Genomic DNA, 15,890 nt, shown 5'->3' on the forward strand with positions numbered 1-15,890 from the left:
GATGTTTGTATATTATAATATATAATTCTTACCATTCTAAAATATCATTTAAAACTATGAACAAATATAATATGTATTTTAAAAATAATTATTAATTTTTGCATTTAAGTGTATCAAATTCGCAATATTTCTTAAGTACCGATAAGTTCTTAAAGTAACGTTGACATAATTTATGATACTTTAAAATTGATGCTAAATTTTTTGATGGCGGTGAAAGGAAAAAACAATTAAAGTTGAATTATCCTCAATTTGTCATTGATGGATTGAATCAAAATTTATATATTATATATGTATATATTTCAGCATCAACTTATACAATTAATAAAATATCCAATCGTCAGTCAATAAACAATTAGATTTTTCATAAAATTCGCATAAGTAAATAATGATCACACTTATACGACATAAGTACAGACTAGTCTCGTGATTCGACACGAATCTGAACCGATGACGACTGTGGCTGCATCGGAAGCAGTTTCTGTTTTGGGTATACATCACCGCGCTTCTCTATCGTCGCTGCTACTGGCTTCTTGAGATCTGGTAACGTCGTTGACAACACCGCTATACTTAAAGTTGAGCTTGATGTTGTTTACGGCAGCACTGTCGTGGTTCGCCGCTGCTTTCGAATTTTCAGCTATGTGATTGTCGTCTTTGGATAGATCCTGGCCGTCGGAGGAGTTCTCAGTGATGTCGTCGTCGTTGTCGTCATTGTGACTCGGGTTCGACGACTGAGGATCGGAGTCTTGAGAGTCGTACAGTTGGTTTTCCCTGATCTGCTGATCGAGTGACAATTCCGTGACGGCTGGCAAGAGATTTTCAAACGATCCTTGTCTAATGAAGTGCATGAGGATTAAAATTATTGTTCAATGACAATTTGAATACTTTAATGAGCTGATAAATACCTTTCAGGTAGTCCCAAATATGCTCCAGGAGCTGACGCTGACCGTGCACCTCTTGAAAGTCTTCCTGCCCTAGCGAGGAATGGATTCTGCAATGATATATTTATTAGTATCCGTTTATCATATTTCAATAGTACATATACATATATAGTGATTGATATTATTTTACCTGAAAACTGTGTTTTTTCAACATAGTCTTTATGAGAATTAGTGTAGAAACCTTTGGTATACTAGTGACAACTTGTGCGACATCTTCTTCGGTCACTTCCACCAATTGGCAATTGTCTTCCTCGGATGGAAGTAACCATTTTCCGTCCATCGTTACCCAAGGATCGTTCTATAAAATAGCGTTATTTTCAAGTGGTTTTTCAAATGAATAATTATTAATATTTTAGTATGTATGTATATGTTACAGTTGAAGTGTATCTTCCAGTTGTAATATATTCCGTCTAACTCATGTAGGTTGATTCATATGGCGAATTACATTCCAAGTGGTCAAAATATATTACAACCGAAAATACAGTTCGTATCAGATAAGATGGAGAGGTTAGGTCTTCGTGAAAATGTCACTCGATTAGTAAATTGAGTTGAATTGACCATTTTCGTAATAATAAATACACAACTTATGTATAATAGCGTCGTCTCTCTCAACTTTCAGACGTTACCCTAATCATGGTGGCTGAAAATATCAGCTTTTTGGTGCTAATTATCTCAAAAGCTCATCAGCTTTTTAGTGCTAAGTAACTCTTTAGCAATATCCACCCAGTTAAAGTGACAGTGCAACTAAAAAGGCACTTATTACTAAAGCCCGGACCCATAGCGCGCCGTTAAAGGTTTGTCGAACCTTTTTTACAAAGCATTTACAACAATTGAACAATGAGCGGCGCGTTTTGGGTCCGTACTCTACTTATTACTAGACTCCGGACCCAAAGCGCGCCGTTTATTGTTCAATTGTTGTAAATGATTTGTTAAAGGTTCGCCGAACATTTTTTATTTGCACTTTAGCTTTGTAAATAGAGCTAAACCGCCCCGATTCCTGGAAAAAGCACGCTCTCTATCCGTAGCCTACTTATTACTAGTCACCGGAGCCTGAGGGGGCCGTGTATTGTTCAAAGGTTGTAAATGCATTGTTAAAGGTTTGCCGAACAATAGATAGCACTGTGACTATCCTACCTCTACTTATTACTTCAAATTTCTACCCTTAGTGTCGGGCCACACCGTGCGACGTGGTTGAGGGCGACCAGACAAATGTATTTTACAAATATGTATTGTATTGTAAATGTATTAAAAATATTAGTAGATAGCAGTAGCGGCTCGTGAGATTTCATAGTGGGGGGGCTGCAGAGATTATTCAGGCTGTAGCAGCTCGTTAACCAAACCGTTGATCGAATGAAAACAAAAATAGCTTGAATATGTACTATAGTGGGAGGTCTGCAGCCCCGCAGCCCATGTGGACGACAAAAAAGCATGCATTTGTACTGTATTGGGAGGCTACAGCCCCGCAGCTCATATGCACGAGCCGCCACTGGTAGATAGTTAGATGGGGCATGCCACACCCGTCAACTTCTTTGTCGCTGACATTTCTACACATTTTTTCTTGTCGCACAACTAGTCGGCCGACAAAGTTGCACGGTGTGGCCCGGGTCTTAGGAGACGGCATTTAAAATATTTTAAAAGGAAGTAAAGTGGTAGCCACCAACATGGTTGAATACCTACTCGCAGGATGACGACCGACTAGAGATCCTTTTGGCAAAATTATATCTAACTACCACTTATAAAAATACGTGAACTATGTATGTATACATACAATATGAACGTCACAACCGAACCATCACAAACACAACCTGAGTGATAATTATTTCAGATCTGATACCAATTTATTCATACCAAAGTATAATTACAGCCATTTTTTTTAACATCCACCATAAAATATTTTCATTTAACGACATCAAATATTCAAAGACGACGTGAAACCGAGATCCAAAATCAAAGATAAGCCTTTTAATGGGTCTCACGGCTAAAATTAGCTCACTCAACTGCTAAATTCCACGAAAAATTCGGTTCAAGTAGCGCTTTTATCATACAAATTTCACTTTTATCGTCGACGGCTAGATTGTATCTCTAAAGTATCTTAATAAATTGGACCCAATTTTCAAATGGTATCCACACAACAGTCACGCAAGTTAATGTCCGATATGAAAAGGGCTCATTGTAGTTTAAAATACTCAATTGAGCACGCGAGTTGCGGCATAGAACATACATATACATATCTAGGGTCCAAATAATGGATCGCTTTCAACCCTTCCAAACTAAAGTACGGTGTCTGGAAACATTGTTTTCCCCGGGACTGCTTTACCGGCACCATTAATTACTGTTACACCCCGGTTCGAAGGGTTGTTCGAAATGAAATCTCAATATACTGTTGAGTAAATACGTATGTGCTTACGGTGAGTGTTTTGTACCTTGATTTGTGGCAGGGTGATCCTAGTGGTGTGATCTTTGTCGAGCATCCTCAAAAGGAGTCGTTTCAGGTGTGAGGATACGTTCGAGCTCGGTGGGAAATGAACTGGCTGCTGCTTGATAAGGGCGTGAAGAGCTGGAGTTCCTTCGGCTATCCATGGCAGGTTTCCGGTCACGAATGTATAAAGGGTCACACCCATAGACCATATGTCCACTGCCTGAAAATAACAGTTTAAACAAAATAAAATGCTGTGAAGAAAAGTTTCATGGAAAAATTTTATAGACTATTTTCGTCTTCGATAAATTTTTGTATTGTTTTTAGTGTTGGAAAAATATAATAGAAAAGCTTTGTATATGTGTTACACCGAATCCGTGAAATTGTCTATTACACGCATTCGGCAAGATAATTGCCGATTGCGTGAAAAATGCAAGCACATTGCCCAGTTCACGGATTTGGCAAATTCTTTGGCGAATGCGTGTATTCGGCAAGAATTTGTCTGCTCAAAGCATGGAGTCGGCAAATAGACAGCAGCGCTCCGGTGTTGTTTTTTAGAACTGGACAGCGTGGACAAATGTCAAAGTGACAGCTGAATGAGGATGTTTAATTTAGTTTAATTTACATTTTTTTTTTATTTTTTTATTTATTTTACATATAGAAGGCCTTACAGGTAAATCCCAATGCGCCTTCCTGGCCAATTACAAATACAAATGCAGCATTTTTTTATTATAAGTCGTTGAATTGCGAGACACTGAAAAAACTCGCAAATTAACGAGACATCTATGAATTGTACATAAATTTTTATTGTACATCCATCAAATTTCAAATAGTGGTGACATAGTAGGTAGGAAGGATTTTTAGCCAATTTTTTTTCCGGGAACCGTTTCAACAATGAAATCAGAGAAAATTGGCAAACTCTGATAGGAAACGATCAACCTGGAGTCACAAATCCAGGTCTGACCAACAGCATACTCTGAAAAATACATATTATTATTATGTATAATATGACTACATACATATGTTTAGATCATCTCATATGACTTATACATAAATTAATGCCATTTTTATACATTTTGATCAATATTTTAACAGTGAAACATATGTATGTAGTCATATTATACATAATAATATGTAAATTAAACATCCTTATTCAGTTGTCACTTTGACACTTGGTTATAATATAACACGCTGTCCAGTTCACGCATTCGGCAAAGAATTTACGGAATCCGTGAACTGGGCAACGTGCTTGCATTTTTCACGCATTCGGCAATTCCCTTGCCGAATGCTTGTAATAGACAATTTTATGGATTCGGTGTAACATGTATGGGCATCATTTTGTTTTTTTGTTTTTATTTTTATTTAACATAGATATATGTACATATACCAGGAAGGCTTGTCAGGAAGAAGACAATTAATTACAAACAATGCAACATTTTTATTACATAAATCACTGTATTTCGAGAAGCCGAAGAACACTAAATTAACAATTAATTAATTAATTAATCCATTGAGACATCTATGGATTTTCGATTTATACATAATTTTTACATTAAATATTATAGTATATTACGCTAAAAAATTTTGACACCTAGTATCAATCAATCATGGATTCATAGTCCTTAATTTTTCCTACCTACATACAGAACTGAAAATTTTAAAATACCACATTTCTGACAACTCTGCTAATCATTATTAATCCTTTTAGGTGGTGAAAAAATGCTGAAATTTTATCTCCTGCTATTTAGTCTCTCTTTTTACCTAGAAATTTAATAGTCACATAATGGCTTTGCCGATTAAACCAATTTAAGCTACAGACAGTTTTTTTTGTTTTAATCTGCTTTTTTATATACTGACAAATATAAAATTTGACCTCGTTGTTGAAATTCCAACGATTTCGCAAATTAAGCTTACAAAAATATAGCAGATTCCCATAGAATCGATACCGTACTTTAAACGAAGTTTTAACCCAACCAGATCGCGTCAAGAAACCGCACAGAAACACAACTCATTGAACAAGTAAAATTGGCTGAAATATCCAACAACACTTGGCAACTCCATCGCCAACATTTGACTTTGTTTCACAGCATCCTCTCAACTTAACAAAACACCAAATTCGATTTACAACCAACTCTAAAGTGTGAGTCGTCGAGTGGAGTGAATTTGTGCTATTTGCTTTCGGTTTGACGATGCGACACGTTGACGTTTTAATTAAGTGACTGCACCCCCTTTCTACCCCCTAGAATAAAAATAGACTTATCTGTTTCGTTCGACGACGCATTGTTGACCCTCCCCTTCCTTCTCTCCTTAATTGGATCCCTCCCAGTCTAGACAATGGGAACCTATAGCTGTAGCTACCTACCCTTATACAATTGATGACCAAATAAAAAAAAATTGGGATACACTTGACTGATCGTACTACATATATTTAACTTTAGTTTCGAGGAACCGGGATTCATCCACGTTTTATTTTTAACTTATTTACAGTCGTCGAAACAGCTGAAAGTTTAAGCGCAACTATTAGTTTGTATGTTGGCTAAGTAGATCAATGGCTAGCGTGAAATGCTTTCAATTAGATGGTCACGGGTTCAATCACTAGCTGTGCTGCTGGTCAGACCTTGGATATGTGACTCTGGGTCGATTGTTTCCTAACAGAGTTTGCTAATTTATCTGATTTCATTGAAACGGTTCCAACAAATTGGCAAACCCTGTCCTATTTCTCGCAATTCGCTGATTTATAAAATGCTGCAAATTTGTCCATGAATATCTCGTGAATTTCGATTTTTTCAGTATCTTGAAATTTGACGATTTACAAAAAATGGTTTTTCAAAATTTATCCATATATGTATATGTTTGTCTCTATGATGTATGTTTGTAATTGGCCAGGAAGGCGCATTGTGGTTTACCTTTGAGGCCTTCCTGGAATATATGTACATATATATAGCCAGCAGTATGGCTCGGTGGTTGCACCGAGAGGTTACCGGGTTACCGGGTATCCCGTGCTAATCTTTAATGCTGCTGGTCAAACTTGAATATTTGTGACTCCAAGTCGATTGTTTCCTATCAGAGCTTGCCAATTTATCTGATTTCATTGTTGAAACGGTTCCTCCATCAAATTGGCAAAAACCAGCCTACCCGCTATGTCACGAATATCTGAATTTGATTTATGCCCAATATGTAAAAAATTATGTACAAGCATAGATGTATAATACGGGTCTACGTGACGAGACAGAATGTTAAATTACAGAAAACACAAATATCGGAAGGCAAAGATCGAAAATCGAAAGATCTTAAGTCGAAAGATCAAAAACATGCTTTTCCTCCCATATTCTGCGCGCGCACATTAATACGGGAGGAAAAGCCTGTTCCTCTTGTTCCTGTTGTATCCTGCTCGCGCAAATTAAGTGAGTATGTATCGTTTACCATGCACCATTTTTTTTGATCTTTCGACTTAAGATCTTTCGATTTTCGATCTTTGCCTTCCGATATTTGCGTTTTCTGTAACTTAACATTCTGCCTCGTCACGGAGACCAGTATAATACATAGATGTATAGTACAAATGTATTATATATCTATGTGTACATGTCTAAATTCATAGATGACACTATGGATTAATTCATTAATTAATTGATTGTTAATTTCTTCAGCCTCTTCAGTGTTCTTCAGCCTCTTCAGTGTTCTTCAGCCTCTCGAAATACAACGATTTATATAATTAAAAAAATGCTGTAATGTTTGTAATTAATTGTCTTGGAAGACGCATTGGGGATTAACTGATCAGCCTTCCTAGTGAATATCTATATATGTAATAAAAATGTGTATGTAAGTAAATAAATATGTCGGAACAAGTTTCTTTTATATGTAACTGAGGCGAGCAAGTGGACGAAACATGTCCATAGAGCTAAAAGAGTGCTTTTTAAAATACACAAGTATGAAATACGAAAATTTTGTTATCATTTAAATAATTTAAAAGTTTTTTTTTTAATAATTGATAATACACAATGCAACTCGTCTTATACATATGTATATATTTATATGTAGAGAGGCATTCTCCAAACAAGATTCAGCTCACAATAGAGAGATGCGGATGTAATAAATACCTTGGTGATGTGGGGCGGAGCGTCCGGACAAGGGAATGCCTCGGGGGCCCTGAATGCAGGGGTACCAGAGCCCCCGCCGCCCCCGCCCTCGCTGCTGCCCCCCAGATCGGCTACCAGCACGCGCCCCCCTTCTCCCACCAGCAAGTTAGCAGGCTTGATATCCCGGTGGATTATGTTCTGATAATGTACTGGAATATTTAAAAGGGCTATTCAATACAAACTTCTTTATAGAGGAGAACGATGTATGTATAACATGTATTTCGTTTTGAATACTTACGATATTCTATTCCTAAGAGCATGTCTCGAAAGTATCTCCTGGCTAGCGTTTCGTTCAAAGGTTTTGCGTTGGGTTCCATCACGGGTCCCCTTTCGACTAGTTCGAACACTAGATACAAGTGATCTTCCAGTGGGTCATCGAGTACCTGAAAAACATATAATACTTGGTTATGTGTGTATTGAGAGTGTGGGCGTTGCGTGAAGTGTTACGACCAACTAGACATATTGAATTAGACAACTAGGCTTGATAATAATCAATGGGACATATTACACTATCAATATCATCACGCAATCCACGCGTATCGCAATCCATGCGTATGGGCGACAACACACAGCGATGAACGTGGCACATGGTTTTACCCCAAATTTACCCCCTGGAGTGTTTTCGGTAAAATTTTATCCTTGCTTCACAGTGATTGATTACGGTGTATCCCATATTTGAAGAAATATAGGAGACCCCCCACAGTGGAGAGCCGAGCACACGACGTGTCATTCTTCCCTGTGTGATTTCGCCGTATCACGATCCGTATTGATAGTGTAACGTATACTAAACAGAGCCGCCGAGTAATTGCGATCGGATTAGACCGGGTAGCGTCCTGAGAGACCGTGTGACCGGGGTAAGTGGTTTTAAGGATTAGCGACAAGCTAAGTGCATGAAACAATGATTGCACTTCTCATACCGTGGGAATACATATCCAAATACGTGACTATACAGTAGGTAAACAGATTAGACGTCCTGAGAGATCTACCCCTTATAAGGCGGTACGTAGTCGATATCAGGTCATTCTGGACGGAGCACTGGCAATGCGTGTATCTCCTTAATCATCAATAAATGATGTGAAACGACTGTTGGCCTTTTACTTGGATCCTCCACCCACCCCTACGCAACAATAGTGTAATAGATCAGTATCAATAGTGAATCCAGGTTGTTTTGAAATCCTCAAACTCATCACGATCCGTATTGATTACTATCAATACCCCCCCATTGGGTACGATTTAATGGTGCATTTAGAAAAATAACTTTGCTCCTTAGAACGAATCATTTACGCATTAGAATAAAAGAAATTACGCATTAGATAAATATATTCCTGCTAAATAAAAAATGTTATATTCCTATATAAATTTTTTTATTTAACAGGAATATATTATACATACATACACTTTTTTATGTTCTTCATATTTTTTTTCTATTGCTGTTTTTTCTTTAATATATTGTAAAGCCCGCTTTAAAGGCTAAAGAATTTGACCCTTAAAGCCCTCAACATGAGCCCACCACCCCCCTCAACGAATCAGTGTAAGAGACCCTTTCGTTTTTCTTTAATATATTAGAAAATATTTTTAAATTGTACATTTATATTTTTAAATGATATAATATATTTTTAATTCACACAAATTTTATAAAATGCTAACGATAAATGCACATTTAAATGTACTCGTATTTAATATTATATTCAAAATAATTCAAATTCAATTTTTCAGCTAATTAACAATTATTTATATTCATATGTACATATATACATACGTTAATTTATGCATGTGTAACTTCCAACCACTTTAGTGGCGCTTTTGGCTACAAACACAATATTTACTAAATGGCTGAATTATATATTACATTAGTTTATTCATTCAGATTGTACTAGACAAAATTTTCCCACATTAATTATCTAATGAAGAGTTGAGTGAAAAACAAGCAATCTTTGAATATGTATATTTTTAATCATAGATAAATTTACCTCTACAAGTTTTACAACATTCGGATGATCCAGCTTTTTCAACACTGCAATCTCCCTCCTGACGAGGTCCAGAGGATCTGGAGGAGGCCTGCCCCTCCTGGGTGGGGTCCTCCCGAACAGGCCAGCCTTCCTGAGGAGTTTCCGCTTCGACAGTATCTTCATGGCCTGTGAAAAGGACAAAAACGAAATTGATCAATCGTGTTTGTATTGTATTAGAGTTTACTTCCTCGAGGGCCCGCGAATGCCCTCGAGACCCTTTTTTGGGACCTCGGAACTTGCGCAGCGTTGCGTGTTCGGAAAAAAAGTCTTATTGTTGAGTTTTCAACGATAAATCAACCTTCGGCTTATTCAGTTTGACGCGGGTGTTGAAAGATCCGGACTCACAATGTGTTATTTATATCTTACGATAAGAGGAGCGTGTTCGAAATTTGTCGATACTTGGGACTTTATTCAGGTCGCGAACTACACCCTGAACCGTTTAGGTCTTAACTTGATTACTCAATACCGACGTGTCAACATTAAACGATAGATGGAGAAGTTTTGGGACAATCTAGTATTTTTTCCGTTGGCAAGCAACTACATAGAGTTTCTTCAATTACAGTTTTACAAATGGAATCTAACTAAAATTACTAGTTTTCTTACCACCGTTAAGGGATTATATTCGTATATGATGCAAGTAGATACATTAAGTTGAAAGTCAAAGTTTTATTTTATTTTTAAAAACTAGCAGCGTGGACTATTGGTTAGCATATATGATTTCGAACATAGTGGTTACGGGTTCGAGTCCCAATGGTTGCTGCTGGCCAGACCTTGGTTTGTGACTCCAGGTCGATCGTTTCCTATCAGAGTTTGCCAATTTATCTGATTTTCTTTGAAACGGTTCCAACAAATCGGTAACCTCTACCTCAGCATCTCGAATTTCACTGATTCGTATAAAAATGCTGCAAATATGTTCATAAAATGTCACGTGAATTTCGAGTTTTTTAGCATCTTGAAAGTTGACGATTTATGTATAAATGCTCCGAAAATGTAAGTCTATCAAAAGTTTGTTAAAATTTATTCATAAATGTCTCTATGATGCTGTGTTAAAACTATTCCAAAAATTGTATATTGATGTTTGTAATTGGCCAGGAAGGCGCATTGGGGTTTACCTGTTAGGCCTTCCCGGTATATATATGTATAAGACTAAAAACTATGTATATTTTCTAATGATGACATTACGGGTAAACTTGTACATACATATATAAATTTATGGATTATAAATTTGAATTCATATTCAAATAGTGGTGACAAATGGTAGGTAGAATGGTTTTCCCAAATTTATGAGGAACCGTTTCAACAATAAAATCAGATAAATTAGCAAACTCTGATAAGGATCTGATAGACTTTTAGTCACACATATTCAAGTCAGACCAGCAAAACCTCAGAAATACTCGGAATAAATTCTTTTCAATTGAGGTCAACTCAGGGCTCAAGGCCGGGAACCTCTCGGTGGTTAGCATTAACGTAACCAACGAGCTAATATGTATATATAAAAACGAACGGTATTTATGTATGTGTGTTTGTATGTGTGAGTGCGTGAAGAAATATGGGGATTTCAAAAAAACTAATTTTAGAATACCAGGAGTATACGTTACGCAGACAATAAAACCACAGAGACATATATGGTGAAAAATCAGGCGAAACATGAGATATAACAATAACTCAAGGTTTGCAACAGAAAATTGGGAAGGAAAATCCAATTTTACAGGAACCTTTTCAATGAAAATCAGAAAAATTGGCAAATTCTGATAAGAAACGATCGACCTTGACAAACTAAGGTCTAGCCAACAACGAATCTAGTGGGAATCGAACCCATGACATCATACACGAAATAATTCAACACTCACCACTAGATCACGCTGCCGGTTAAATTTAAAAAGTCGATGGTCTAAATTTGCTTCAATGCTTTCGTAGAGTTAGGACGATTTCAAATCATGTCCACTTTAGTGAAACATTCTGTATATTAAATTAAACTGTCTCAAAGAATATGTACTTCAAATAAATAAAAAAAAATTGATTTTCATTTTATATCATTCAAATGTCAAAAGCAGAATTTATACAAAAAAATAAAGACTTTTTTTATATACCTACATACATAACTGCTTCAAACAATCGATTAAGCAGAATTCACAAAAGTGGAATGGATTTCAGGCACTGGAAAACTTTCAGAACCACCTTGAAGTTTGATCTGAAAGTTCGACTCGTTTCGAAGGACGTCAATGTAAATAATCGTCGGTTTTCGTGACCAGAGTACGAGTCGTAAAAAAATGATTTAGCAATGTCGCAATTTAAAAGTACTTCGTAAATCAACGTTATTACGCTGATATATATATACATACATATATAATATATAAAAATTTGTAACCATTGAAGAGCAGCTTATATTACATTCTGGCTGTGGAAAAACTGTGCAATTCTTTGTGGCAAAGAAAAAGCAATTTTCCGTCGTTCGTCTCGTTTTAATTTGTTTACGGTGTAGTGCATCGGATATATGGGGACTTTCGTGATTTTCAATTATCTTATCTGCATACTTCACATAATTGCCTCGACACTGTTCTGTCCACTCTTAAATCTGTAGGAGGATGCAATTAATTGGAAAGCTGTCAACTAGAAAGGACAGTTGGAAGAGACAAGTATAACAGAGCGTCTGTAAAATGCATTATAAAGTGACGTTTATCGCTTTGGATATACTACGAAGTTAAAATCTCGGCTTATTCCATTTACATTTCAGCTTAAGTGAATCATATTAGTTTTACATTCATATCTCGGATATTCAAGCTTTGGAATATTTTGAGCGGGAAACTCCAACTACGGCGAAGCAACACGATAATTTTAAATATATATTTATTTATTTTTTATTTAGTCATGTTTAAGCGGTTTATATTACAAATACCGAGCGAAGCCGGGTAATACAGCTAGTATGATATAATAAATACCATATTTTCAATATCAAAATTAAAGAAGATACGTATTATCTATGGGTCTACGTGACGAGACAGAATGTTAAATTACAGAAAACACAAATATCGGAAGGCAAAGATCGAAAATCGAAAGATCTTAAGTCGAAAGATCAAAAAAAAAAGGGTGCATGGTAAACGGTACATACTCACGTACATACTCACTTAATTTGCGCGAGCAGGGTACAACAGGAACAAGAGGAACAGGCTTTTCCTCCCGTATTCTGCGCGCGCACATTAATACGGGAGGAAAAGCCTGTTCCTCTTGTTCCTGTTGTATCCTGCTCGCGCAAATTAAGTGAGTATGTACCGTTTACCATGCACCATTTTTTTTGATCTTTCGACTTAAGATCTTTCGATTTTCGATCTTTGCCTTCCGATATTTGCGTTTTCTGTAATTTAACATTCTGTCTCGTCACGGAGACCGATTATCTACATATATATGTATATAAAATTGAATGTCTGTGTGTGTGTCTCAAATAGGCTCCTAAACCACTGAACGGATTACGATGGAACTTTCAGGATTTATTGTTTGTATGTCCGGGGAGATTAATGTGAAAAAAAATCGCCGAAAAATGGGAACGGAAACGAGAAAAACGTGAATGAGTGTCATTGCAACGCTATAATTTCGAACGTGTTCGCTGCCAAATGGGAACGGGAACGAGAACGGAAACGGGAACGGGAACGGGAACGAGAAAGGGAACGGGAACGGGATCGGGAACGGGATCGGGAACGGGAACGGGAATTGCATTCGTTATTGTGGCGTTGCGACGCATACCGGGTTCAGCTATTATAAAAATAAAATTAACAATAGATGAAAGGGGGAAAACCTTGAATTAATTAATAGACACCGTCAAAATGACAAGAAAGGATGAATTCAAATGTATAAAAAATATAAAAGTATTAATTCCAGACTGACACGAGCGACCTAAATATCCGAATAATAAAACCAACGAAGGTCGCAAAAATCTGTTTACTTCAGAAAACTACAATACGATTATATCGGTTTTCAAACGAAGTCATTCGCGATTTCAAGGCGAAATCAAAAACTCACCACGATAACAACTCAACCCCCATCCAATCAGACGCGCATAATAATGAAAAATGAATAATAAAATCGAATGGGACGAATCAATCACCGACACTGAATATTCGATCGCCCAGGGCCGGACACGAACGAGACCCGCGGGGGAAATTGTCTCGTAAATATGTCAAATCTATTCCGATTCATTCATTTGTATCATGTTTATGTTTACGTCCGGAAAACACAATACAATCTCCATTTTCCCACATCCATTTATAATATTACGTTACTGTGAGATTCTCGAATCGCTGAGGCTGCTGCGCTTCTCAAAAAGGCCCCCCCTGATATTTTGATGTCCCTTTAAAATCGTGACTAGCCCAACGTTTTGGGGAACTCCATTTTTATTACAAGGTTTATATTAGCTTTACTTCGTCCATTAGGGGTGGGCCGCACCGTGCAACTTTGTCGGCCGACTAGTTGCGCGACACGAAAAAATGTATGGAAATGTGTGCGACAAACATGTTGACGGGTGTATCATGTCCTATTTACCTGCATGCATGGGTCTGGTCGCCCTCAACCAAGTCGCTCGCAAGTCACACGGTGCGGCCCAGCCCTTAGTATGGACAAACTTCCTACACATTTTGCCCGGTTAGGTCAACGATGAAAATTTTAATCGATTTTTATAGTTCGATGGTGAAAAATAATCGTAATAAACACTTCTAAATTTTCAGAATTTTTGAAGACGGTGACGTTTAATAGGTATTAACCTTATGTGTTTGACTTTCCGCCACCCACTCGTCAGATTTTAATTGTTTAAACGCCTATAACTTTATCTTTTTCACACTATATCTTATAAAATTTGCATTATATGCTCTCATTATCTCTCATTTATATTTATACTCATAATTATTTTTTTATATAGATAGCTATATACCAGGAAGGCTTGACAGGAAGACCCCAATGCGCCTTCCTGGACGATTAATTACAAACAATTCAGCATTTTTATTATTACATAAATCACTGTATTTCCAGAAGTTGAAGAACGCGAAATAACAATTAATTAATTAATTAATTACAAAATTAATCCATAGAGACATCTATGGATTAAGATTTTGTAAATAATTTTTACAAATTATACACAATAAATACAGAAGATTTGTGACAATAGGAAAGATGATTTTTTGACAATTTTGAGGAACCGTTTCAACAATGATCAGATAAAATTGGTAAACTCTGATAAGAACCCCCAAATCTAACCAGCATTATGGCAGATCGTACCCGCTGATCACTTGGTGCTAAACATACACGCTACCATTAAGCCATACTGCTGGCTAAACTTCACTAATAGATTATATAATGAATGATACGTGTTACGGCCAAATGTGAGCACGATAGATTTTGATAGATCTCTGCTGACTTTCTGGCTTGACTTTTGATGGACAAGGTACCACTTCCGATCTGACATACATACATTATTTTGCCTAAAATTCCTTTTCACGTTGATATTTTGGATGTCATGGTGGAAATAACCCGTAGAAAGGTTTAACAGGTCATCGTTTTAAATACATAACCTCAAATTTGTAAATCGATCTGTTTTTATTACAAGGTTTATATTAGATCGCTTTGAAAATTTGCCATGTTGCGAGGCTTGGCCGCCGATAGCGATTTCAATGTCGGTGCTGGGGAAGGTGGACGGTAAGCCCAACCGGCCTTGTTTTGTGCAAATTCAGGCCGTGACCAGTACAATGTGGCCTAAATTAGGCGAGATTGTGCGTTGTTGAGCGATATCCCCCTCCTCTCTAAATTTTAACGACCAGCACATTGGAACGCATTCTTACTCTAGCAACGTAAGCCGGGGTATGGGGTATCTCTTGGAACGCATACATTGCAAGAGACCTGAGTGTATTTCAGTAGCGGCTCGTGAGATTTTATAGTGGGGGGGGGGGGGGGGGGGCTGCAGAGATTATTCAGGCTGTAGTAGCTCGTTAACCAAACCGATGATTGGATGAAGACAAAAATAGCTTGAATATGTACTATTCTGGGAGGTCTGCAGCCCCGCAGTCCATGTGGACGACAAAAATAGCATGCATTTGTACTGTACAGGGAGGACTGCAGCCCCGCAGTTACGAGCCGCTATTGGTGTAGTTGCAAATTCAAGTTGGAATCGCAGTTTTTTAGATATGAGCGCGCGTAATGGTGCTTACGGACTAAACCAACGACGATTTTGGGCCAACTTTTTAACAAGCAGTAGCGTACAAAATATCGAAATAAAAATTAAATTTTAAAATTGAAATTAAATATCAAAATCAAGCTAAAGAGCGAGATTGAGCTAAAATTAGATCATCGTTGATGTTTTGAATTACAACAATGTTTTGAATTAAGACGATGCGCATTTAAAACCAGAGAA

General features: G+C 37.1%; 1 protein-coding gene across 2 annotated transcripts in view; it reads right to left on the reverse strand.

Annotated features, from left to right (window-relative positions):
- Positions 1–15,890, reverse strand: part of LOC143920055 (calcium/calmodulin-dependent protein kinase kinase 1) — a 132,857-nt gene continuing 116,967 nt past the window's right edge. For both annotated transcript variants that reach the window (XM_077442741.1, XM_077442743.1), the window contains 7 exons: positions 9,461–9,625; positions 7,729–7,873; positions 7,452–7,639; positions 3,362–3,577; positions 1,069–1,236; positions 903–988; positions 1–831 (listed from right to left, as the gene is read on the reverse strand). In XM_077442741.1, coding sequence (XP_077298867.1) covers positions 495–831; positions 903–988; positions 1,069–1,236; positions 3,362–3,577; positions 7,452–7,639; positions 7,729–7,873; positions 9,461–9,625 — 1,305 coding nt within the window. In that variant the 3' untranslated portion in view covers positions 1–494. The remainder of the gene's footprint in view (positions 832–902; positions 989–1,068; positions 1,237–3,361; positions 3,578–7,451; positions 7,640–7,728; positions 7,874–9,460; positions 9,626–15,890) is intronic.

This window comes from Arctopsyche grandis, chromosome 12 (genome assembly GCF_051622035.1).
Source record: "Arctopsyche grandis isolate Sample6627 chromosome 12, ASM5162203v2, whole genome shotgun sequence".
Classification (NCBI taxonomy): domain Eukaryota; kingdom Metazoa; phylum Arthropoda; class Insecta; order Trichoptera; family Hydropsychidae; genus Arctopsyche; species Arctopsyche grandis.